General features: G+C 35.9%; 2 protein-coding genes across 4 annotated transcripts in view; one reads left to right on the top strand and one right to left on the bottom strand.

Moving 5' to 3' along the window:
• The window catches only part of LOC138138772 (protein gooseberry-neuro-like), a 74,158-nt gene extending 56,405 nt beyond the window's left edge, over positions 1-17,753 (top strand). For both annotated transcript variants that reach the window (XM_069058821.1, XM_069058820.1), the window contains exons 3-5: positions 635-752; positions 16,838-17,031; positions 17,130-17,753. In XM_069058821.1, coding sequence (XP_068914922.1) covers positions 635-752; positions 16,838-17,031; positions 17,130-17,597 — 780 coding nt within the window. In that variant the 3' untranslated portion in view covers positions 17,598-17,753. The remainder of the gene's footprint in view (positions 1-634; positions 753-16,837; positions 17,032-17,129) is intronic.
• Positions 17,754-17,773: 20 nt separating this feature from the next.
• Positions 17,774-27,139, bottom strand: Nplp1 (Neuropeptide-like precursor 1). 2 transcript variants are annotated; one of them, XM_069058816.1, is made up of 4 exons: positions 26,967-27,139; positions 19,733-20,612; positions 18,779-18,938; positions 17,774-18,340 (listed from the first exon to the last, which is right to left on the bottom strand). In XM_069058816.1, the coding sequence occupies exons 1-4, from the start codon at positions 27,033-27,035 to the stop codon at positions 18,178-18,180; spliced, it is 1,272 nt and encodes a 423-aa protein (XP_068914917.1). In that variant the 5' UTR covers positions 27,036-27,139; the 3' UTR covers positions 17,774-18,177. The 2 variants fall into 2 exon arrangements, with proteins under 2 accessions (XP_068914917.1, XP_068914918.1); XM_069058817.1 differs by lacking the exon at positions 18,779-18,938.
• Positions 27,140-27,851: the final 712 nt, after the last annotated feature.

Below are 27,851 nucleotides of genomic sequence, written 5' to 3' on the forward strand. Positions count from 1 at the left end.
TCATCTACGATCATATTTTGACAAAGTTTCATTAAAACAAATACCTTTTTATTCTAGGTGTTGCGCTTTTTTGACACGCAGTGTAAAGTGTAATTATAGGTACCAATTAAATTTATAATTAGGTATTATTAAACGAATTCAAAAAAAATAATTGCTTTTTAAATAATTTGGGAGACACTTGTGGTAGATCGAAAAGCTCTAAATTTCAAAGACAATGACAATCTTAAGTCAGACTTGTGCCATTTCGACCGCATTAATTTTGGATTCCGTTGCTGTTAAAGCACGCCGCAAAACTCCGAATAAACCGAGTTTCTCTAACTTTGCACCATTCTAGAAATCACAACCCGACCGGACGGAAGAAAATTCCATTCGAACATCACGTACCGAACCGAGGACTGTTGTTTTGCATGCGCCTTTCAACAAAAGTGTATAATTTTGCCTCTGAACGGTCATTACGGAACACCTGTGGTATAGATACGCGACCTGCCTCAACACTCACATTATCCCCGGATTTTTCCGCCCACCGTCTAATAAATTTACGGACGTTTCCGGGTAATCACACCCGCACTCTACTTCCGCGAAACATCGTCCAAGGGTGGCTCTATAATCGCTTCTTTTTTTCTTTTTGGTTCAGGAAGGAGTCACCGATCCGCCGAGCGTCTCGTCCATCAGTCGCCTGCTCCGAGGTGGTGGCCGGAGGGACGCCGATCCTGACGGCAAGAAGGATTACACGATCGACGGCATCCTCGGCGGTAAGTCCTGCGAGTGTTACGGGAGCCTTGATAATGTGGGGTTCGCGGGGGTCGGACAAATGGAATTGGAGCTCGTTTACGAGCCTAATGTTTAAACGTTTAAAGCGTTTAAACGAATGGTAGACGCTTTTCAGCGGTGAAGGAAACGATGGCTTCAATTAAGCGCAATCTCTGTGGGATCCATCTGTTGAATTATCTCTTAATTAAAAAGCTCCAAAGAAGGACAGCCAACTTCAGGTTTCGTTTCGTCTTCATAATACCGTATGATCCAGAAAATTTAACGTTCCATTGTATGTGTTAATCACGCCCTAGTTTCATTCAACTGTGGCACCATCACACCATAAATAAGTAAATGATAATTTTTCTTCAAAATAACATTAACAAATCATAAATCTAAAAAATTAAAACACACCCTGACGTGTCATAGTTTAATCTTTAAGTCTAATTATTTTCTTATTAACGATTATTTAAAATATATAATGTAATGTAATTGTTTGTGTTTTTTATTATAACATAACAGAACCTGCTTATATCAGACGATAAAATTAAAATATAAATATTTTGCTAAAATTTAATTTGATTTGTTCATATTTTGTTTCAGATTTAAAATAAATAATCGATAAATATTGATATTATTTTATTTGTTTATTTATTTTATCATTTCTGACCGACAAGGAAAGTTATTTTACTGTACCCTGTGAATATAAGTTAATTTGTTTTTCCATTTCATAGTCCAGTATAAACACTGTAAAGTAACTGCGGAGATGCATATTTTGAAGAGTGAAATCGCCTCTGAAAATCGGGGGTTTTAATTTTTCGCTTATATCTCAAAAATTATGAATGTGAATTGAAAATAATAGGAAATTAAATTCTATAATCATTCTTCAAATAAGCATTTTATTACAAATTGTAACGTTAAATCAAGTGTTTTTTGACGTACTGGCTCAGTTTGGGTCCAACTTTGGAACTGAACTGAACCACAAAACATAAAAAATCGTCATAGGTTCCGAAGCTACAGTAAAGTAACGTTCCTAAAATTCGAGAATTGACTACCAATTGATTTTTTCTACGATCGTGAAAAAAGTAGGCACTTTTTGCACTAAAAATCGTTGTCAAAGTTGACGTTTAGTGAACTGACAGAATCGTGCCATACATTTTTTAGTACACGCTTTTATGGCCCAGAACTGTCAGAATACAACAATACAATTTATTGGAAACATTGTTTAGAAGTAGGTTGCTAAACGACGTGGTTCTCAAAAGACTGCTTATTCATAAAAATTGAATCAATAATAATTATTTTATACAAATTTATGTTGAAACCGGTGCGATGATCTCACGATCGTAGATAAAATGTTGTACTTACCTAAGACATACGTGTAAAAAGTTCCTTTGTTGCACTCACATCCTTTAAAATACCCCCTCATACCTCGGTTGTATTTTAAACCCGTTCGTGCAATAAAGGATAACTTTTTACACTTATATCTTAAATAACTATTAATAAATAATTTCCCATGTTTCGTTGTGGTACGCGGTTTTATTTAGCACTGAAATTTACTGTCAATACCAACCCCACATTCAGTTATCACTAGAAACGATGCTATAAAATTGATCTTTGTGAAACTGTTTTCGGTGTCACAAAATGTTCATTGTGACACCAAAGTAGAAAAAGAAATTTTTGGGCAACCGTACGCGAAACAAGCCGCCAATTTCTTTTAACTACTGGCGTTTAGATTTTTCGGGTATGAAATTAGAAACCGCAGAATTTATAATACGTACTTTTTAAATCTGGAGGAGTACCTACACGAAACTGAAACATCACTTTCACTGCAATTCTCTTCAGACATTTTTACGATTACATATTTACAAAATGAATTGTTTTATTTATGTCATTTTTATAGCCGAATCTATACGTATGTACATATTTATTGACAGTGAAGTAAATTTTGCTTGTTCGTTTTATAATATGTAATTACAAATTTTCGGTTGCACAAAAAATGTTGTGTACACCTTGGCCGCCAAATCCTTTAGCATCCTCGACATTGTCCTGCGTCGACCGCAAGCGGCCTCGGCGAAAATTTCTCTCGGTAGGTACGTTAAAGAATGATTTCGCGGTCTTGATATAGAAATAACTATTAATTTTGATCTATAATCCTTACGGTCCTCTAGCCTTCCAGAGTGTTTTTCAGTATTCGTAAACTAAACTATTTTTATTAACACCGAACAGGATATAAAAATACCACAGATTTGGCCCTTTTAACCGTGATTGTCGTCGTGTTGAATCGCATATTATTGCGTTGAAATACAGAATAATGTATTCCCTTGAACCTCATCTCATGCTAGTCCCCTTCTGTCTAGATCTTAGAATTTAAGAATCATTCTCCAGGATCAGTACGGACTCATTAAAACTGTTCAAGCCGAATTAAACGATTTTTTCCCTTTAATTCTCTCACATCTCTCCTTCATTGTCTTTGGAGCGCGTCAATTTCGACCGACCGCGGTCCACTGGCCACGATAGACTATTTCAGTGCTAATGTCAATTAAAAAACTGATTTTTTTTCATGGTGGAAAGGCAACGACGGAATCCTTGGAGCGTGTGAGCCAAAAGAAAAATACAAAAAAAAAATACAAATTCACAGTCGAGAACTCCACAACGGCCCTAACTGTTGCACTTACACCCACCTAATGAGTCGGCATTCATCTTTGTCTGTGGCATATTAATCACAAGATCGCGCGGACCGCCCGCTGGTCAATTAGACAGGTATTCTGGCCCACACAAGTCGCCATTGTCACTTACTTGGCTATAATATAAGGATTAGTATCCTTCGAGCGGCTCGTGCCTCCACCACGCATTCCGCTTCCATTAAACTATTACAGAACCAGAATCGAATATCATCGAGTGGGTGTTCTTAATTGTTTCCATCAGGTGTTAACTCGCACCTAATTGTTTTTTGGATGATGCAACGATTTTCTTCAAAGGAACGAACCTCCCCCATTCGTCCTTTCAAACTTTTCCAGTCATGCTTGTTCCTTACACGGAAAATCAACAAATTTTTTGTACTCGTTAGTTTTGTCTTTGCCAACAGAATTTTCACAATAGTCCTGAGCTTTAGTAATCTGAAACTGTGGCTTACAGCAAGCACAATGAAAAATCATTACGTTACCTCATTATCGCGCATAAAGAACACGTAAAATTTGACATTTGCTCAAACCTTAGCCCATCTACGTTTTATGTAACTGACTGTTCGTGACCAATTATTTTTCGCCACCCCTCTTCGCACTTCTCCATTTCGCAAATGTGCAAATTTTGACGTTTCATTTTGACTCCCCACGCTTTCGATTCACGGCGAGTGCGGCGCATTCTTGGCGATCTTGAGCCCCTTTGATCAAAGGAAATGGTTGACAAGAAGGAACGCCTCCCGAAACACCTCGACTGTGGTAGACCGCTCGTCGACCAAATTAGGCCACCCAGTGCCCTGATTCATTCGTCTTTCGGGGTGATTCCCACCCCTCCTAATGAACGAGGGAACGTTGAAGTTGTTGGATTATGGTTGAATGGGGGTCGGCGTGATTTATCTGGGAAATGGTCGGCGAGACTTTGTCGCCTAGCTTGTGACGGACAGAAAAAAATCGAGTTGAATCCCTGTCCTATTTGGATTAAATAATGAACGAAATTAATTACGGAAATTAGTATTTCGTTTATGAACGCGATCTGTAAGTTATTCGAGCCGTTCAAGGGGGGTCGGTAAAGAGTTGCCCCCTGAGGTTGCCGGTTTTATAAGTATGAGCATTTATCATTTAACACTCTGATGCACTATATATTTCATCTGTCATTCCGTCTTTTTACCCAATAAATAACTCGGCCGTGCTGTTCCAGTGTAGTAGACTCGGATCGGGCGAAACACCACCTGAATCAGAAATAAATCACTGTGGAATTTTTAGAACTGGAAAAATCTAACAAGAACATAAATTTTATTAGCGCAAATTCCAGACCTGTCCCGTTAAAAAAAATAAGACCATTTATAGCAAATTTTTGCGTCTTGGTTGAGTTCGTAACTTCACATCTCTTGACCAAACACTGAAATAACAATTTCAGCTTGTTGGTAAATAACAATAATTACAGCTCTTTGCTCTTTACCTCTTTGCTCAAGAAAACTTCTGTATTGGCTTTTTAGTTGATTAGACAATATTCTCATAAAATTCTATTTTTCTACAGGCAATAATTATCATGTTGCCGAAATCATTTTACTAAAAATTTAACAAAATCTAAATTTTGGAAAGAACAGGTTGGTATGTAAATTTATGCAGAACAAACGAAGACCACAATCAACGAAAGCAACACACAGTCATGTTTGTGTCAAAGTAGGGGGTAGCGCAAGGAGCTGAATTGGGGCCGCTGTTATTGACTGACATAACTACAAAAAAAATTGTTGCATTTGGGGATAATGACAATCACTTACCTCGTCGGAGCAAAGACCAAGAAGGATGTGTAAAATGGTGTATTTAACTGCGCTGGTGGAGAATTAAAGGATTGTGAAGATTCCGCTTTATGCCAAAGAGTGTAAGCAAGATAAATCAATGATCGGAGGTCGAAAAGGCGCTTCCTCCTCGCGCCCTCTACGTTCGCATGAGGATGCCCGAAGAATGGCGGTGTTTACAAGCAATTGACTGCTTTCACCGGTATTCAGAGCATTTCATGTGGCTGACGTTCGAACAACACTTTGCGGCAGAACCGACATCCTTTTGCCTAGCCGCCGCTCGGTGAACCTTGAATGCTCCGTCTCAATAGAATCAGACAATTTGTAACGTACAATAGGTAAATAACGCAACCACCCACGGGGCTTGTTTGGTGTAATTTTATTAGCACCGTCTTTTGTCGAAAAGTACACCCGAATTATTTACGGTCGGTGAGACAACGACGTCTTCTTAATTGCCGCCGAAGATCATGGGAATATTTCAATTCGTTGCCGATTTATAACCGATACACGAGCGTTTAAACGGTTGACTCTATAACCTGGGGCACCAAACCAATAATGTAAAATTGTTAAATGGTCGGCCTCTTTGAGAAATGCGATATATGATCGGTTCCCAATAGGGAAAAGGATGCAGGTTCGTGTTGAGGGTGCGAGAGGAACGGAGACGGATACATGGAGGTGTAAAAATGATGAACGATATGCAGTCGGAAAGACGAAAGACTGTACGACTTATAACCGGCGGTTGGGAGGTTGCCGCGTTGGTTGGACGATGAGGGCACCATCTAGGTCCTTGATTGAGAAAAAGACGGCGAGCACACGTGTTCGGTAATAATCTGTCTCATTAACATATTAAGCTTGGGCTTTGAAAGCTTTGCCGCCTTAGTTTGACTTCATTGATTAGCTTCATATTTTTATTATTGTTTTTGTGTGTGTGAGAGCCTCACCACCCTGACCTTACCGTAAAAATTCTTTCATTCTTTAGGACGACCAGTTTGAAACTTTAAAGTCAAAAACAACATTACTCGCTTTTAAGATTGATCAGAAGAAAAACGAAAATTTGCAAAACTGGAAAAGAGGGAAAAATCCAAATTTCAGATACATACGAGTATCAGGATATTTCAAATTTGATCAAATAGTTGACGTTGAAGACACATGTGGCGAAAAGAATTACATAATGTACATCGCGTGTCATACAATAGTTATTTATTATACGAGTTTTATAAGGCACCATTTTGTCGCACGCGTTTTTTAGAGCACGAGGAGTGCAGCGACGAGTGCTATAAAGCAAACAAGTGCGACAAAATGGCTTATAAAACGAGTATAATACATTTTTTTTCTATTTTGCCCCTTAAATTTAAAAAAAGTTCAAAACATAATGCTAGGAAAGTTATATTTGGCAAATATAAGGGTTGGTAACGCTGGTACATAGACGAACAATTCTAAGTTTTGAATTTAAAGTGCATTGCAGTGATCACGTAGCAGCAACTCACTGAGTCACTGCCAACATTAAAAATTTAAGTAAATGTTCCTGAAACGCGTATCGAAAAGAGCTCCTTTTCCGAAACCCGTTTGAGTGTTATACTGTGCAAAATAGAAAAAATCTATTATTTCTACAGTTATTTTTAGAAAAAATCAACATGACTGGAACATAAAGGAAAAAAGATACGTCCTAGTTACTTATTCTTTTGGTTGTTATGATGTAGAAGCTAATTTATTGTTCTACTGTGATTACTTATTCCTTGTGTTATTTATTTAACGTTCTGACATTAAAACGATGCTTTGGTACATTGTCTATTATCGGAAATTCGAAATTTGGAATCTAATTTCATCCAAAATGACGACTAATAAATACAAGTTAATCTATTTCTGTCTTACTTTATTTTTTAATGGTAAAGAGAAAACATAAAAATTGGAACGATAGGGCAAAGAAAAAAACTGTGCAAGAATTCAAAATTAAAGTAGCTACTTGAGTAGAAAAAGCCTTGTTGATGAGACATTACATATTAAATATTTTTACACATTTTTTTTGTTTTTTTTTTATTGAAGGATTGGCATACCTCGTTCGTTCTAATATCCTGCGACCCACTTAGTTAAAATAAATTATTGACTGTCAAAAATTGTCTGATCATCAACCCTTTGATTAAACAAAAACAAACATCAGGGTTTATGGGTGCTATAAAATCTTGATCGTAGAGAAATAGTATGCATAAGGTAATTTTTTTATTATGATGTTTTATTTGTTTCTTCTGATATCAGCCCTTTTTTCAGAAACAATCACGAAACAAGGCTCAATTTATTTCTGTGGTATTTTCAAGAATTTATTACCCTAGCACTGTCGACAGTACTACCCAATTTTTTATTTTCGAATTTATCGTTCCAATCAAGTGATCGATCAAATAGGTGATAAGTGGAAAATAATCGAAACAATAAAGCACAATGCCAATTTGCCAGCGTATTATTTTGCGGTAGATGGTCTGAAACTGCAAATAACGTTTTTGTTTTAATTAGTTTAATATTTCACGTTTTTAATTTCTGAACGAAATTAATCAGGTAAAGTCTATCGTTCCATTTGACATTAAAATAGTATTACAACAGTATCGCGAATTAATTAAATTACAAAAGGTTTCATTTATTTGACACATTGATTGAAGAACAATAATTAATCATAATCAGACTAATTTAATTAAGACGTGGGTTAATTTAACTTAAACCGAAAAATTAATTTAATTAAACAAGAATTGGTGCAAGTGGTAGCGTAAAAATTGCATTTCAATGGCGTAACTAAAAAGGGTCGTACCAAATATTTTATTTCCAACAGATATAATTGTGTTTTCATTATTTTTCTTCACGGTTTCTCATCTGATTTTCTGATAAATTTTTAATAAAACATTTCATTTAGACAACAAATCAAATCGAATTGAATAGATAATTAAAGATGAGCATGGAGGTGAACCGACAATTTTTCCACTGGTCGCGTGAGTAATGCAAGATATGCTTTATAGCTTAATAATTTAATTAATCAAAGTTGTAAAACCAATAAAATAATGCTGGATTGGATTTTTTAAATTACCTACAATTGTTTTGGAAAAAAAACATTTGTTTAACTTTTATTTTTAACACTACAAGAGGCATCAACAAACATTTTTAAACATTTTCGTCAACCACCTTGTATATCATTATTTTCACAAAATATTCAGATGACTGATCCACGTGATTTGGTAGATGTCTGATGTCTTCTGGTACACATCTTTAATACTATAATGCAAATAGGTGTCCGTTTCGTGTCATAATATGGCGGTACCCACGAAACTGTGTTGCTATGACACGTCCCTTTTGATAGTAAAACCTGTCCATTAATTTTATAAGAAAAATATTACAATAATGGATAATTTAGACGAACTTGAGCGACAAAGAGCAGAAAATAGAGAACGACAAAAACGTAGGCGGGAACATAGAAGCCAAGAAGAAAGAGATATCGAAAATGAGCGTAGAATTTTAACAGTTTATTGATTTTAGTGCGTAAGCACGGGCCGTTCCACTGGTCTATTCTAATATTTACGTGCATATTTTGAACTGATACTTTAGATAATAAATAGTCTAATGAATGGGAAATCATTTGCTTCAATGATAACCATAAACCGTATAATTTTCCTTTTGTTATTTTTAATAACCGTATTTGAAATATTATTGTCGTGGTTTAAATGAAAGATACATCATTATAAAGTGTAAATAGTGATGTCACCAGTAATTGTAACTATGTGAAAAATTACTTTCATATTCATCTTAACCTTTTATGGTTTACATTAGCATAAAATACGTAACTTAAAAGAACATGTTTTCCAGATTTCTTATACACCCATCAATTATTATTAGTTGCTAGAAAAATTTGAAAAACAAAAACTATCAAAATATTTTGGCCATCCCAGCCAGTCGTAAAAATTCTTCCCACAATCCTGCTCTGAAGCCCTTCTTGACTTTTCCTACCCGCTGGGCAGGTGTGACTTACGTCGAGTCAATTCGTTTTTTTTTTCAGTCACCGGAAGTGGCAAAAACGTCTAAAAAATCGGATTAAGGTCCGTACGATAGAAAGGTGAACCTGGACTGAGTCGGAAGGGCGACGTGTGTTGTATCAGTGCGGTTTTACAGGTCGGCCCTTTGGCGGTCTCCGTGGACAATGCTGTTCATTGTGGAAAGTCGTGTCTCGGTCCGCGGCAGCTTTGGCGGCGGCACTTTACAGGCCCACCCTCTGAGTTAGCGAGATTTATGGTGTGTTCGCCGTTTGTTGCCTTGTCCTAACACTTATTGCAGTTGACAACGTACGAGGCTTGCGCAATTTTTCATAATTCGCCAGATAGTCGTCGTCCCCTGCTGGTCGAACCTTCGGTATGTATGTTTGGTTGCTTGCACCTAGATTAAAATGAGGAAAAGGAAGAATGAAGTGATTGATGGGAGATGGAAAAACCGTGCAAGTTACACAACGCCAGAGATCTGCATTGTTGTCCTTTTAAAAATTACAAAATACATATTACTTTTACTTATTATGTATTTTTATCATAAGTAGATTAACAAAAAAATATTTCTGATTTTTGAATTTAAATTTGAAGTGGAAGTGGTAAAATAATTATAATTTTATTGTAACGAGTGGTGGTCAAGAATCTCTAAAATATCAAAAAGAAGAACAAAATTCCAAATTTTTTTTGCACCTACGAGTATAAACCTATTTCAGTGGAATCGCAGTATTTTTACACAAAAATTTCAATTCCTCTGGTCTGCGTCCAGTTGCAACAAACAACACCTATATACGTTATCCTGACAGTCCGGCCGTTCGATCAGTAGCAAAATCTGGTTTACTCTAATTAATTTTTTTCCGGTGTCCCGCGTCTGCCACTCCACGTTTAAATAACCGGATGATTTATGAGGGACATTAACAAATACCGAGGAAATAAACCATCTAGAACAATAATTAATTTCCTAATAATAATCGCATGTTTGCTCAATTTATCCTCAATACGTTTGTTAATTATGATTCCTGCTAGCAGGATGATCGATCATGTCGGAGGTGTAAAGCTCTGTCGTCCATCGGAGAGGGAAGAGCTTGATTTCCATACAGCAAGTCATTGACCATGATGGTACGAACACGTGTTTTTTTGTACACCCATGTAACGACCATCGAGAGAGGTCCGGCGTGTGTAACCCGAGTAGGTTGACTGTAAGCGTTCGGAACAGAATCAACAATATCATTTTATAACTGATTTGCGTGGAAATTGTTCGAATGGTGGCTACTTAAAATATTATTTGAGCCGAACAAGCCGACAAAGGACGCTTAATATCGTGTGGGTACGCCGTTGTGGAATTAATTTTAATTCTTGATGCAATATTAGGGATACATGTGTGGAATCAAACGGATTAAAATGCGAATGTCGGCAAGACTTTGATCTATTCGTTATGTTTATATCGATACATTATTGGAAAACTGCCCTAATTGACCGGGACTTAATCGAATGAAACCCGAGGTCCTTTTAAGGGATTCGTCTCGAATTAAAATGACCGCCCGTGTGACGTATAAAAAACTACAGAGCTTTCCTGTCATTCAACTGTCAGTTTAATCGGTTTTGTCACTCGCTGGTTATTGTGCGAAATCAACAGAATTGGTATGGAGGACCGACACCTGCCATAAATATCGAATTTTAACACTTATTTAGCGTAAAGCAGGTGGGGGGCTGTCGGTGATAAAGGAACAAAAGCTCTAATGTGGGAAAAAATTTACGGCAATGGTGAAAAATACATTGTGCCAAAAGTTTCGACTAACATAAATATCTGAATTTATTTTGATAATTTCCCTGCAAGATTGGAATTTCACTAAAAAATCTATATTCCAGAAACCATCAATCCAAAAGCCACACTTAATAGGAAGGTACATTAGTGAAAGTAAAACAAATCCGGGGTTCACATTTAAAAAATGATGATTTCAGGAAAACAAAACGGGAAAAAATGAAATTATGTTTCTCTTAAAAAAATAAAATCTACCCGCCCGATTCTCGTCGAAAAATACTTTTATTATTCCAAACTTTTGGCACTCACTGGATAATTCATTTTTATTTGAAGGAAGATTTGTTTTTTTTTTATTACAAGCGAACGTTTAAAAAAAAAGAGAAAACCACGCACCACTTGACTACAATAGTAGTTTATTTAACGAGTTCGTGTGTAAATTGGGCTTTTTTTGGCATGAGTGGGCCAGTTAAAAACGCGAGTGAAACGAGCGTTTTAAGGCCAACAAGTTACCTATCATAGTAAAACAAAATAGATGTTATACTGGGTGTTATGGAAGTCCACGTTATAAATTTAACCACCAATAGGACTCGTTCAAATAAACCTTCTTTTTAATTTATCATTTTTTCCGCAAATCCTTCAAAACAGAGTTAAAATTAAATATAATTTGAACCCTAAAATTCATACCCGCTCATGTGTTTACAGATCCATTGATAACAAAGCACGAAAAAAAAAAATACTCGATTAAAATACTCGAATGAAAAACAGTAAACACTGCTAGTATCAGAACAGCGGTCGTTCTTTCTTCAAAAAAACTATAAAGTTTTTATCGCACAAAAACATTTTCACTCACTCTTTCGTTTCAATTGATGATTATTATTATTCCACGAGGGAAGTGTCGAATTGGAGGTTAGAAAAATGTAAAAAAAAATCAATTAAAAAAAGATCAATATGTAAAAAATGTTTATTTTAAAGAGTTCTATTGATGATTAAATTTATTACGTGGACTTCCATAACACCCTGTATTTACTGTTTTATTGTTAAAATTCATAAAGATAATTTTTCCAATGAAGATAGGTATTCTTTTTTTAAGTTATTTTATTATCGAATTTTGAGTGTAATACAATCTGCTGCCATTAAAAATATCACAATTGAAAGTAATAAAAAGCGATTGTACTTTTGACTATTATTAATCCTTCTATGCGGGGTTCGTGGGCAAAGAGGCTTCTCTAAACGCCGCAAGGATAGTAAAAAACCTAAAACCGATAAAAGCAAAGCTATATTGTTTCAAACTCGGTTTCAAAAGATATAAATATGGAAATGAAAATTTCATAAAACATTCAGAACATTTTAATGTTTACAAAAACTGGGGGTGTTAAATATTTATCGATGTTTTCATGTCAAATACAGAATCACAAATATTCACAAAACTTCGATTCGATAAACTTTAAAATGGCTTGATGAGAAAAATTTATCGTGTGTAAAAATATGAGACACAATTACGGTTATCTTCCTATGTCGGTAATTTATTTCCCCGGATATCTGAGATTTGTCGACTCCATTTTCCACCAATATTTCTAAAAATAATATCCCGCTGTCTCTTTTATACAATCGAAATCTAAACGAGAATATTGATGTCAGGTAAGAGAAATGATAGCCATATTATTTTTTTTTAATTACGTAAATATCGGGCCTTCAAATAAATATATATTTAGAGTAGGCGTAGGCGACATTTTCCAATTATTCTCGGGAGTTACACAGGTTACATAGTAAGCTTTTTCCCAATTTCATACTGTCATATTCCGTGGAAGGGGAATAGGGAGAATGCATTACAAAAATTAAAAATATTTTGTAACCTAATTTTATTTCGTTAAAATGTCAGACGTTTCTTGTGTCATTTTCTACGCTGGAAAAATGTTGCAAACAATTGAAATATAAATTTATTTGAAGGCCCGTTAATATACCCATGATTCAACTGGATACAAAAATGATTCATTAGAAATTTAACAATTACCTATTCGAATAAAGTTACATCCTTGCAAATAACTAATTTTGAATTTTAATAATAACCAGTAAGAATTTGTATGGTAATTAAATAGAACTGGTAGCTAGTTGTACCAGTTGTTATTTTGTTATACCAGAAAATCTAATTAGAGAAGATTAATTGTTAAGTAGTTTCATCAATTTAAAACTTACCCTCGTTTATTAAAACGAAACACAATAGTAGAATAGTAGGATTTATCGCCGTTTGCACCGACGTTCCTTATTTTTAAACCAAGCTTAAATACAATTGTTGCTACGATTTTAATAATTGTACCAAGAATAAAAACATAAAATTAATTTTTGCAAATATGTAGATATGTAAATAAATCTCATTAATATGTGTTAACGTTAATTGTTATAATAATGTTTGTTCTTAGGATCATAAAATGATTCATATAAAAGGGAGAATGTCATAAGAGGATTGTTAAAATTTAAATAAATCTCAAACTAAACTAAATTTGAATTATTTATTACTAAATAGAATTTACATAATTTGTTATTAAATAAAATGGATAAGGGGAAAACTTCCTAAACGTTCCCAAAGCCCGGAGCAATTTGACAATCGAAACAATTCGTTCCTGTTGAACTAACACGACAGTCCATAAAATAAATACAAACTTACCTTCATTAAAATTGTTAATGACTTGAAAGTTTGAAAATGCCGGATTCGAATCAATTTGATTAGATTCGCAAAATATTCACGGTAATCATCACTTGATATTTAACGAAAATCAATTTTATGGGACGCTGATATTTAAATTGATTTTGCCGTAATTATTAATTTGATTAATTGTGACGGTTATGCAACCGACAGTGCACCGATGTATTGAGCGACATCCACCCCGTAAGCCCCAGCTATCTCACAAATTTATTCCGGAGCACATCCCTTTCGCCACATTTGCACGATTTCGTTCCCTTATTGTTCGTTTCTATAAAAATTGATGAAGTCCTCGAAATCCTCTCCACATTTCTTTTTATCAATAATTCATATTGAATTTTACGTTCGGCGGATGCTTCTGTTTCACGTTTAGTGCCGGGGAGCGGTGGTCGTGTTTTATGAAAAACTGGTTGGCGGAACTAAATCTAATTTATATGGTTCCGAGGTTTTCGAATAGTTTATACGAAGCGGCGGCGTTATACGATCCAAGACGTTATTGTTTCACCTGACATATATATTGTGTGTGGTGTTATTTTAAGGTAATTGTTTATGGATTTTGAGAATTTCAATTGTGGAGTGTGCATTTGTGCCACCTGCGTGTACGAGAGTTTCCTCCTAAACTCCGGGGTTTATTGTTTTTTTGTGTTTGGAACTTATTTATGTTCGGACGAGCATACAATGTTGAACTGTTACTATGTAACAGAGTGTGAGATGCGTCTTTTACTCCGAAAGGAAATACAATGGACGTTTGAGGGTTTAATGAGAAAAATGTAATTTCCACTTTTAATTTTTTTTCCTTTCTGTTTTGTTTGGTTACTTTGCAGCTTTACGTTAAATGTCAATGAAATGTCAGAAATTAGAAACAAACTGTGTCAACACGAAACCAATTGGTTTTTAACTGGTTTAAAAGCCCTTAAGTAATGTAAGTGAAAAGTTTTCGATTCGATCAATCATTAAATCATCCAGTGTTTCTTAAAAAAATTCAACTGCAACCACATTTAAAATATAAAGAACAAATTTAAAGAATAAGAAACACTTACGACACCTGAATATAAAGAAATAAATAATCAAATTTGATATTTTCAGAGATTTATTCGTTGTCGTTAACTACAACTTTCAACAATAAATGCAGAAAAAAGTTCAATAAGAAATAATTAATTTGTATAACAAGAGAGAAAGGTGTATCATTTTCTCCCGGGGCAGCAATTTAAGTAATCACCCAAGGGAAGAAATGCCACTTTACTCTAGAGGTATACATATCGCCGTTAAAACACGAAAAGTGTGTAACTCCATTTTCGTAAAATTTACAGAAGTAAAATTGTTTTTTTTTTTACATTCGTAGTCGACCAAAATCTTACAAAGTAAGAAAAGTGAATTCTGATATGTAGTAATTTTGAGTTTGAGGGTTTCTCAAAACGTCCCCGAAGTGGCCAAAGCGGCATAATTGAACTACTTACTACTAGTATGAAATAGAAAATAATTTATTTTTTAAATTATCAAAGAAAGAATTGTCAAAAATACGGAAGTTGTCATTTTGAATTATTTTTCAAGCAAGTCAATTAAAATCATCGACACTTTGGTCTAAATGCCGTTTGATCAACAATTATTTAAATCAGAGAAGCCTTTGAGATTTTGGACACATGTCCACATCTAGACGTTCAGATGCTCTGGATGCATGGGAGTATTTTTGGTTGCATATACCAGTTTCAATTTAAATTTGGAAATGTTTACCGAAACTCGGCCCAATAGGCAACAACACTGTATGTAAATACATAATTGTTGGTCTCATGGTATTTCATATCAAGGACAACACTGCCGATTAAGAAAAATATATGGAATCCATTTTAATTTTAAATATCTATGATTAAATCTTTTGATAAGTCTTATAATAAATTACTTTTACTTCTTAAATCTTCTTAAGATAAGATATCTGCTGCAGATAATACCATACTTTCTACGTTCTACCCCAAATCGAAGGATTTCTTTTGAGGTAGAAAAAATAGCCGCTCATTTCTTGATCGAATCAATGCTTTGTAAATAAAAGTCAATCGAAAAATTTGCTCTAGTGCGATTTTTTGCGTAAAGTTTATACATAATTTAAAGACAATGTCATCTTGATAGCAGAGGATTTTATGTGACATAATCATGGTGGGCATAAGTTCTAAAAAGATATGAAGCAAGAAATTCACTACAGCGAAAACTCTATTCAGAAACTCGAACCCGCGTCATATTCATAATATTTATTTACTTTATCGGTAAAAATGTTATATAACAAAATATCCTTCGTCACACAAATATGACAGACCCTTCTCTTTGTCACCGAGATTAGTTTTCTTTGTTACGTTTCATTTTCTAGCTTACCCCTTCTCTCACATTACATTTAAAGAAATCACTGTTTTTTACCAGATGGTAGATGTTTAAAAAACTAGCAGACTTCAATCTTTTCAAGTTGAAAAACCCTCAATTATTAATTATTATCTTTTTCAAGTTTTTATTCAAACTGGTGCTTTAATAGTATATTAAAGTATAAGTGGATAAAAAGGTCTTTAAAACACGCGCGATTTTTCGGGCACGACGGCGCAGCCGAAGTGTTCGAAATAGAGCAAGTGTTTTAAAGACCAGTTATCCACGAATACTTTACGCTCTTTTTTTTATTGGTACACTTTGAAATCATAAATATTACAAAAAATGGAAATAAGAACGTGAATACATTAGTGATGTGACTGATGTGACATGAATATACCTTTCGTTGTCATGGAAAATGAAAAAAACCAAAATTAATTTCCAATCTGTCACTTAATCTCAACTATATTCTTCATTCATTTAAAAAAAAAAAAAATTAGGCCTCAAAAAATATTCAATACTACCTAAAAAGAATAAAATTATGTGAGCTTACAAGGATTGAAAAAGGTGTCACACACTTTTTTATGTTACCTAGTACGTTTTATCTTGGAATAAATTAGAAAGAGTTTAATACTGTTGTCACATCTATCATAAAAAGTTGTAATTAATTTCGAGAAAAATTTCATTTACACTTTTCAACCCAGTAAAATTTTGATTAGAAAACCTCCAATGGCAATAAATTGTTTGTCATTTTATCTGTACACTACAATTGCCCCTCATCACTGTCTTTCTAATTGCAGGTAGAGAGGATGAAAGCGACACCGAATCGGAGCCAGGAATTCCGCTGAAAAGAAAACAGAGACGATCAAGGACCACGTTTTCAGGGGAACAGCTCGAAGCGCTCGAGAGAGCTTTCAGCCGAACCCAATATCCCGATGTCTACACGCGCGAAGAATTAGCCCAACAGACCGGATTAACCGAGGCCCGGATACAAGTACGATAAAACCCCAATTCTCCATCACGTCCCTCAAAAACAATACCCTTGTCGAAAAAATGTCCGATTTTCTCTACATTAAAGCAAGTCTTTTGCAGGTGTGGTTCTCGAACCGACGGGCTCGCCTAAGAAAACACGTAGGAAACGGGAACGCGGCGACGGCTTTGGGGTTCGCTTCGATTCCTCTGGCCAACATGGCGTGTCAGTACCCTTCCGACACCGCCGCTCAGCACGACTGGAGGAATGCCCAGTTCACCAATTACAACATGTTCCAACAGTCTTCTTATAATTCGAACCATCAAGAAAATAGGGCCGACTATTCGGCCATATTTGATGCTAACTATGCCCTGGCCCACGCCCAGATGGCCCAGGCCACAAAAACTAAGGAGAGTGACACGAAGGATGGGATTCTGGGGTCGAATCCTGGAGGGATGAACGTCGGTTCTTCGTGGGGGAAAAACGGAGAGTGGATGAATCTCCAGGACAATGTTGCGGCCTCTTTCAGTGGTGATGTTTTCGGACAGGCTCAGTATTCGGCCCATTCAGCCAAGAATTATTGGGCATAACGCGTAGGTTTTAGGCATAAATAATGACAATTATAGGCTATGTGGGATCTTCGCATCCCGTAGAAATAGTACTAAAATATTCTTTGTATAATTTAGAAATAAACGTTCTAAACAAAGCGCAGATTGATTCTTCTCGATCAAGATCATCGAAAAGTCGGGGAGCAATGAGGAAGGAGTAGTGTCAATAAAGTTTATTTGACGTTTAAATATTCACATTTATTTTTGTTAACACTAATTTTAAATAAGACAGAAGCCGTTGTAAAATCCGACTCTTATTGTCTACAAGTACATTTATTGTCAATATATACTTTTAGGAGGAGTCTATTGTCGTACACAGCAAAGTATTGTCATCCTTGTTCCAGCCCTGTATGAGTGTTATGCAACATCCAATACTAAAAATTATCATTTGGCCTTAATCTAATCTAACCTCTAATGATAATATGTTCAGGATGATATTCTTGATTGAGACTTATTAAAAATATCGTTTTACCAATTATCGATTTGATATACTCTCGAGGGATATGGTGGGATCAGATATGTGATGAGGTTGTGACCGAACCACTGAAACAAATTAAACAGACTAAGAGAGATCTGAAAGAAACGGATGCGTCCTGGGGTGCATAAATATCTTCCTCAACAGAATTTTATCGACGGCGGGCTGCAGAAGAAACCTCTTGTCTCCTAGTGAAAGCGAGTTTTCGGCGACGGCGTCGTCTTCGGCTTGCCCATCTGAGGAAGTCTCCCTGAAAAATGGACTTTATGAGTCGACCAACAATTCCAATCTTGCCCTCCGTATTTGCAGGGTAAGAAACGGAGAATTGCTTTGGCGAGATTACGCAAATGTTTGCGGAATGTGCGCGTGTATTTAAGTTACGACAAACATTCAGACTAAGTTACGGCCGTGGCCGAGGAATTATAAAGCAGGAATCCCCGTTTATTAAACTCCTCGTCCTCCTCATCTACATCAACAATCCGTGCTACTAAACATTCATCTACGAGAGGGCGCTGACGCGGTTCCCGCCAAGGCAAACGTCTGACGCGGCGTGCCCCCAGGCTTCCAGGACCCCCGTTATTCAATACGTTTTTCAAGTTTTCCGGCGTCGCGGTGAATGATGGATGTGCCTTTTTGACGGGAAACTCTGACAGCGCCCGTTTGAACAAACAGCTACCAATTTTCCAACCTGCAGCCTTCCCCACGGGTCGATCTACCGGATCGGTTGAACCGTCGAACGTTTCTCAAAGTCGGCAACCAACCCAGGCGTGCTAGGGCGCCTATGTGCCGTTTTTCAGGAGATCGGTAGCGTGAGGTTGGCCTGAACCAGCCAGTTTTGGCCACCGAGCCTACATAATTCACTTCGATAATATGTTTGGATGGACAGAAAGAAACACGCAGCTTTTACAAGAAAAAAACACTTTCAACTATTTATGAAAGCTCTTTGAGCGGAAGTCAGATAATGACAGTAAAAATGTTTTCATGGCACGAACCATTATCGGGATGCGATTATTTTCTTTCAGCTGAACATGTGACAGGCGTCATATTGATTAATGTGTGGCGCGGAATCAAACAAAACATTTAAAAAAGTCCGCCTCGATGGCAAAACAGCATTCATCAGCGATTGCGACAAGTACAGCCTAAAAATTTTAAAATTCATTAATAATCATGAAAATGAAATTTTCATAAAATTAAACTACGCATATGCAGAATGAGGTTTCTTCCATTTTCAGGGAGCACACTCGAAGTGGAACTCGTTGTGCTTAAGTTTTATCAACTTCTCGGCGTTCGTAAATAAAAAATAAACTCGCGAAAAAAGTAAATACAAAATGAAGAGGATAAAGCCGTCGTAAAACGTGTCGTTTCCCAAGTATAGAGAACGAAACCCGACCCTATTTTCCGTAACCTCCTTTATTAAATACAAATCCAATTTCCCGCCCCTGTACTAAAAAGGACTCGTCTTTGCTTAAAGTCCTAAATCCACAACGTCCCCCGGAATCAATATTCCGTGTCCATCAAAACTGCACGCTTATTATTTCTGAACTTGCTAAATTTGGCGCATATGCTCGAAGGATAATCTCGAAAATTAAATTTCACTCTTGAAAATTAATTTTCCTTTTAATAAAAACTTCTTATGACTCACCTAGAAATCTCTTGTCGGTATTAGGATAAATCCCCGTCAACGCTTTCACGAGCTCCTCATAATCGTCCACGTTCTGATTCTGATAAACGGGCGAGGGAAGCTCTCCACCCTCGTCGTCGTAGTAGCTTGTTTGTCTTTTACTCCTGACGGCTCGCTTGAATTTTCCCGAATATTGAGCCTTAATCGACGCTAGATTTCTCTTCTCGTTGTCGAGTTCCGGTCCTTCGACTTTCTCGTTACTTTTTTGTCCGTTTAAATAATTGTCCTGTCTCAACATAGCCGCCACGTTTCTTTTCCCAACGAACCTTCCGCCTTCTCTCGCCAAAGAGGCGATGTTTCTCTTCCCGCTATACTGCGAATCTCCGTTGCGAACTAAACTCCCCAAGAATCTTTTCCCGTAGGTAGGAAAGTTGAAGTTTCGAGCCAAACTCCCGACGTTCCTCTTGTTGTACAGCTCGTCGAGCAACTCCTGAATCTCGCGCCGGGTGGTCAACTCGCCGTTTCTCGCCAACGACTCGATCCCTCTTTTGCTGTCGTTATTCTGGTAAGTGGGCAGCTGTCCATTCTTGGCCAGCGTCGCAAGACTTCTCTTGTAGTTGGGATCTTCGTCGTCTTGAGATGGTAAGGTACGCACGTACCCGGCCCGCGCTAGAGCTTCCAGATTCCGCTTGTCTGGGAGGTTGTCCCATTGGGCGAGCGAGCTCAGAGACCTCTTGTAGTTCATGTCGTCGTCCAGGTTGGCCTTTTCTAGAGCCTCCTGGAACCGACGCAACAGGTCCTTGCGCAACGCTTGCTGCTGGATCGTGGGGAATTCTTGTGGAGACAGAAGTGTTCTAAGAGTGTTTTCTATTTCTATATCACATGTTTCATCCGATTTTACCTAGAGAACGAATTTGTCAAAAATTCAAACGACATAATTCAAACAAACGGTCGACATTGATTTGAATTTGCTTCAATGACAAGATTATTGATGACGTTCACGATTATTCGTTTCCATTTTTCCAACGATTGAACATGCATGTTTGCATCGAACACATCGCAACGCAATTCCATAATATTTTGTCGTCGGATCGATGAACACATTAAAACAGACAACCCAATAATTTCCATAAAAATTACCAGTGACGTGATATTTTCAGCGAAATCAGTGTGTGTAACTTACACACTAATAACGATTTTTCTGAATCTGATCGAAAACTTATTAAATTAAATATTATACAATTAAATGTATTATCAGATCAACGATGACGAGTGATGACAAAAATGTTGAAGCAGCGTCTCGCAACTAATACCAATCGATTTCAGCTTGACTAAATTGAAAAACGAATAACCTGAAATTCGGTCTCATTTTTAATTATAATAAACAAAAAAAAAAGGATTGATTGAAGCGGAAAAAATTACACGAAATTCTAAAGTTCCATTTTGTATGCAACGTTAATATTTGTCCTCGTAGCGTACTAATATTTGCTCTACTGGCAATATATTTGTCGTCGAGAACGTTCGCGGAATGTTGAACCGAAGTTATAAACATGTTATTAAAGAATGAGAAGAAAGACGAATTCTTTCAAAATTAACGTCTCCGATAAATTTCAAAGTGTTTGTTCTCCTTTACGTATAATGCAAAAATGCAGATATTGAAGATGTGATGAAACTGGAATTGTGATAAAGGAGCAAGTGACAAACATACATTTTTATTTGTCGTTGCTTCTGATATTTTTCATTTAAACATTCGTTTCTTGAAAGGTTTCTTTTTGTTATTCTGCACAAACAAAAATTATTATTTTTGTTGTAAAATGAACGATATTACTTGAGGTTCGAATAAATCATACCTACTCTTGTTATTCTAATTAACTGTGATTACAAAAACACTTTTTGAAATAATTGTATAACTGTGTTAAGCATAAATTAATAAAGCAATAAATAAACTTTTCCTGCCATTTGGGAACATTATTTTTTTGTTCGACACTGTCAGAATTTGAGAATTTTCTCCTGTGTAAACGGATTTTGATGAATTTGACAGCTTGTCAAAACGAAACGTCAAACTAATTTTAAAGATTTTCAGCCATTTGGAGCCTTTGGGGGGGCTCGTCGAACAAAAAAACGTTGTATTCAACTCGTTCTTGTGTAATTTGCGCTTTTTTGGCACTCGTGGACCTTTAAAACTCTCGTTTCACTCGAGTTTTAAACTGGCCCACTCATGCCAAAAAAAGCCCAAATTACACACGAACTCGTTAAATAAATAACTATTTATTACATTACATAATAATTATTACCTTACCTCGTTGTTTATGCAACCAATTATACAACAATAAGAAATAAGTGACTGTTGCAAAGCATATTTACTGTACTATAGTTCATTTTTTAATGCTGTAGAAAAAGTCAGGCAACCCAATATACAGTCATCAAGGCTGCCTAGATACATTAAATTCATTTATAATAGATATGGATCCACGATGCCGCTAAGAATTCTGTTTGTCAAAATCTCCGTCAGTCTGACAAGGTTTTGACATTCGATAAAAAAATTTACTTGAAATGAGAAAACGTGTTTAATAATGTGTTTAATCTAGAATTCATGAATAAAAAAAGCAGTAAGTTAGTACTTAAATAGAAACAATCATTAACGATAACTCAGACATATTATGGATTTAAAAAATCAACTCTCATCTTCGAATTCTTCCGGTTAATCCGAATCGTCATCAGACTCTCCAAGGTGTATAATCAGTGGTTCCACAGTCACTTCAATACCTACATCCAATTCCCACATCTGCTCTTCTTTATTTTAACCGTATCACCAACCTTAAGTTCCGAATGTTCATCACAGACATGTTTGTAAATGTTCAAAATCATGTTTTTCCTAATACGGATGAGGGTGACTTTTTCGGTGAACATAATTTGTTCTGTGCAGTGTGCAGCCCATCGAAAATCAAGTATAAAAACCCTTGACCAAACTAGCCTTTAAATTAATACCTAATTGACAGTGACACGAATTGACATTAATGCATTTATTGTGGCATATGGCATCATGGATTGAAGTAATTTACAAAATTGAAATAGTAATCTAGTGAACTATTGAAAGTGTATATTTGGCTGCCTGACTTTTTCTACAGCATTAAAAAATGAACTATAGTGTTATATTATATCCCAAATGATTTTATTATTTAATAAAAAATCTTTCATTTACTAAACTTTTTTGACCGAAACTTCCGCATCTTGTAAATCTTATGCGTCAGGTAAACAGCAATGAATAATATTTCAACGAAGCGAGTTCAAAGTTTTCATAAATTGAATTTCATCAAGTCAAGCTTGACTTAACATTTTCTTTTTTGTGCTTTGCTAACAAGAAGATATACTCGTATTTCAATTTTCAACGAAAATTTTAAAGCAATATTGGCTGAAAAAAATTCAAACCGAAATAAAACAAGATTGATGGTTTTATTGGATCCAAAATCTAATAATTTGCCAAATGCCCTGGAATAAATCAAAAATTTAATAATCAACGTATCGTATCAGCACGATTCGGGAAAGGCCAACTCTGTAAATATATTAAATAGCTTTCATAAAACGTTATCGATTATAATTAGATATTTAATGGACAGTGAGACCATTAGGGCATCGCAATAAAACGAGACCCTCGTGAATACATGGCCTAATTAAATTGGAATTCCTGTCAACTTAACCGGGAATTATTCCCCGGAATTACGGGATTCAAGTACGCTAATGTCCAATTAGAGGGGACAAAGGTTTTCTCTATGACATCGGCAAACATCGTCGTATCTGTAAATCATATCCATATCCCGCTTTTTCTAAAATTCAATTTCGATTTAATTGAAAACCGGGAGGGACTTTCTGATATCGACTTTTAACAGTATACGACGACGTGTTTATTTCGGGACGCAGGTGAAAGAGATTTTGGGCGATTATTACAATTTACAGTGGAGCGTGTTCAGCAAATGAGATCAAAGCGAAGCATTGAATTCCGATATTAATGTGTTTAGCGCTCCGCTTTTACGTGTACTCCAGTCGATACAGAGTTAATTCATATCCACACAAGAGGGTTGTTTTATCTATTCACTATTGCAAGCAACAATGGAACAAAAGCTTCGACTGAAAGTTAACTAATACTTAATTGACTTTGGAGAACTTATTGTGAATCAAAATGGTTGCTCTGTAGGCTGCTTGTTTTAATTGTGACCCCATCACAGTCACTTTCCATTGAAAATCATCGTTCGGTGTCGAGGGCGAACTTGAAAGTTACAAAGAAAATTGCTTTCTGAGCGAGTTCGATGACACTGTGCCAGTTACAAAATGAAGAACTGAAATAAACATAAAACTAAAAACAACAACCCTTCATCGGATAGAAAACGAAACACAAAACCCTCAAATAATAATAATTCTTCATCAATTATTGACTCTTGAAAATTTGTAACATTGGAAAATGTTTATAACCCAGTAACATTTCATTTTAAACTAAAACTTTCTCAAATAATTATTTTTGTTACAAGTATCGGGTGTTCATTTAATATTCTGGTAGTGCATATTACCTATGGAAATATTTTGTTTTTATTAAGGCATGTCGTCGTTTGAACTTCCGGTTAGTAAAATTAGAGTAGAACTGTCATATTTTGACATTTGCGTTCAGAGAGGTTTACTGTTTTGCTGGTGTTCACGTTAGAGCAGAAAACGTTTTTGATTGAAAGTAATTTTCGCGAATTCGCGATGGTTTGAAAGTGAATAGTTCATGGATCTACTCCGTACAAAACTGCTTAGAAGAGTTTATCGCCGAATTTCCCAATGTTGTTGTTGACCGGAAAACCTGAGCCGGTGTGTAAAGTTGTTTCGTGAAACTGGAGGCGTTTACCGAAGAAACACCACAGGTCGGTCGTTAAAAAATAGAACTGCTGCAGTTATTGAAACTGCAAGAGAAATAATGCAAAATGCTCCCCACACTTCAATACGTCAGTTATCGCAACGCAACAGACTGAACCTTGTGTAGGAAACCAGGAACGTGCCACAAATTGTTACTAACAGAAGAAGGTACACATTTCCAGCACCTCATTTAATAAATTGATTAATTTGTGCGTGAATTGTAATTGTGTTACTTTTTTATCAAAATTGGTATCATGCTGTTATTTTATAGTGAGGTTATGTCGTACATCCGTTTTTCAAAATAAAAGATTTCCATAGGTGATGCTACCAGAATATTAAATGAACACCCATTACCTAAAATACAGTTTTTGTGGACGAATCGTTGCTGTTTCCGGACGAGGTGATAGCCGAGTCTGTAATAGCAAATGAGTCCGCAAGAACTTTTTAGGTATCTACGTGTTACAAACAATATTGTTTTTTTAAAGCTCCCAAAAACCTCTTATTATGTATGATTAATGTGGTCAGAGCAAATATTTCTCGAAAAGAGTGAACTTTGAATTTGAATTACCACACCACCATAGTAACCAGATAAAAATAATAAAACAAATAAAGTTGTTGTAATTGTTGTATTGAACCATTATGCTTTATTTACCTAAATGATCCGGAAAAGTTGTCGTGGCAACTTTTTAAGATTGAGTCCGGAAAATACTCATTTTAGGAACTCAAATGAATTCGTAAAATAGCTATTTTTTTTTAATTTAAAAATGAGTGGGTAACTCGAGTTATGTTTTTGACTTGTTGTGGTTGCTTTTGGGAGGAAAATTAATCTTGATAACCTTTTTCGACTTGACTGGAAATGGAACTATTGACATACAGGATATTTCATGGGTAATAATAAGCCCGGCGGAATTGCAAATGCAACCCACAATACATTTCCAAAGTTAACGTGGCTATTTTAAATATCGTATTATTTTGAAATGAAATTATGAATTCATGATTGTTTTGCTTCCAGTAATTTTATTTGTCACAACTGACATTTACGAAAAAGTTAAAATGCGACGATTAAAATGTATTCTAACAATGAGAAAACAGACATGATCCTGATTTATGGCGCATGTAATAAAAATGATTCTGCCGTTGCGAGTTTATGCAGACAATAAACATTTTACCAAAAACTCTTCGTTTTTTCACAATTTCATTTAACCATGCGAATGACGGTTATGCCAAAATTTTCGAAACTAACTATGTTTATGTTTTTTAAATCAGAAAACAAACATCCACATTAACTTTGCAAATGTATTGTGAGTTGCATTCTCAATTCCCTCAGGCTCATTATCACTCGTGAAATACCCTTACATTGATGAAATCTAGGAAAAAAAATACATTACATAATTTCAATAGCAAAGTTTTAATGTTAATAACACCATTAACAAGGATTACAAATATCATATTCGAGCTTCCAGTCATCACAAATTAAAAATGATAAATACATCTTCTGCAAATAAAATATGCAACAATTTAAAGAATTTAAATAAATCATTTTCCTGATTTTCCGCTGCACTTCATTTATATTCCGCCTCATTAAAATTTCAGGACACGAACCGTCACTCCTGGAAGGAATTAAATCCACCAAAGCTGATTATTGCTCTTCAATCACGACGGCAAACACTTTTATATGCGCCATCGTTAATACCTCTATTTGTCGAATACTTCTCTCAAATAAAATGGCGCATTCGAGCGGTATTTGTAGAGATTATTTTCATGATTGAGCCAGACCTATTGATATCAAATTTCAAGATTGTGATATTTTATGACGCCATTTCACGTAGTCACAATCTCCTAAACGAATTTTATTCGAAACGCATTCAAAACGGAAAACGAAAGCGTATTTTACACTCGCCCGAGCTTGTGTCGACTGTATTTCACCCGCGTTGGATTAATGTCGGATCGAAACACTAATTGATTAAATCTGTAGATCCAACCTATCGTACCTCTGAATCACGATCCGCGTGAACTGGCGAAAGATGTAATGTCTGTCTTTGACGCTTCCTTTGAGGGTGCAACGAAGCAAACGTTAGTTCCAATTAAACGAAATCTGATCATCGAGACCAACAAACTAAAGGAAACTATCTTTCTGTTGTTTTCTCATTTAATGGTATTAAGTTCGTTAGACGTGACTTTGAGAAAAGATTCTGTGGAACGTCCAATTAGAGGGGATTTTCGTTCGAATAAAAATCCCGCCACCAATACTTGTCATTGAAATGCCAATAAAAAAGATTTCAGCAAAGAATTTTTTAAGTCATGCTACTATCAAGAATTTACCAAAAGAAATATTTTAAAAACAGATGAAAATGTCCATTGGACTTACCATAAAAAATAAGGCAGACATCAAAATACCGGTCCCAATGAGAAATTTCGGCGCACCGAAAACAGCCATCCTTCGTACTGGCGCCAATCGAAAACAATACACACTGTTGCTTCAGATGCAACACGTCCTATCATCAACCGTCGACGGACGCTCACAGGTCGTCGTGACGGCAGACGTCTGTTTTATACAGTTAGGAAAAACGGCGGGGGCGGCGGATTCGAGATGAGGCTATGCGCGCAGGATCCGGGACTAGGACACGAAATGCTCTCCTATTATCCTGTCAAACTGCCTACGACGGATTTGAGTTATTGCCTCTATGCGAGGATCGCCGTTAACCGTGGGAAATTCGCGGCTAATCGATGCCGGAAATAAAGGACGGAAATTCGGGGAAAACTGAGGAAGGTCGACAGCTGACGCAATAACGGACGGCGGGCAAGAACGTTCGAATGAGAAATTAGAAAATTTTGTTTTGGAATGAAGACACAAAGTGGAAAATTTAAATAAAAATTTTTCAATTACCGAAATGAAGTATGGTTTAGTCCACACGAGTGTTCCATCACCGATTCACATCCTAAACTCAAGAGCATAACTATAGCACCACCCCCGATTTTCCAGATTTTTTCCCTAAACCTTTAGTTAAGATAATATGGCTTTAGGAAATCATAAAACAATCAAAAAGAATAATAATCAGCAAGTGTAGTGCCAGTTGTGAACAAATTGTGTGATTTATTGCAGAAAAACTGAAAATTCAAATGTGCATAACTATAGCACCACGCAATTTTAAATAACAAAAGTAAATAAAATGAAAGATGACTGTGGCCCGGGCCATGCCACGACTATCTAACATAAACAATCGATAAATTGTTATCAACAATAGTCATTAAT

Source organism: Tenebrio molitor, chromosome 9, assembly GCF_963966145.1.
Source record: "Tenebrio molitor chromosome 9, icTenMoli1.1, whole genome shotgun sequence".
Taxonomy (NCBI): Eukaryota; Metazoa; Arthropoda; class Insecta; order Coleoptera; family Tenebrionidae; genus Tenebrio; species Tenebrio molitor.

Bases quoted from the DNA above. Each gene is read 5' to 3' on its own strand.
- Nplp1 (XM_069058816.1), bottom strand. From the start codon at position 27,035: ATGGCTGTTTTCGGTGCGCCGAAATTTCTCATTGGGACCGGTATTTTG. The intron at 20,613-26,966 runs GTAAGTCCAATG...TTCGTTCTCTAG, and splicing joins TGTCTGCCTTATTTTTTATG to GTAAAATCGGATGAAACATG. The intron at 18,939-19,732 runs GTGAGTCATAAG...TGAATTATGTAG, and splicing joins TACCGACAAGAGATTTCTAG to GCTCGGTGGCCAAAACTGGC.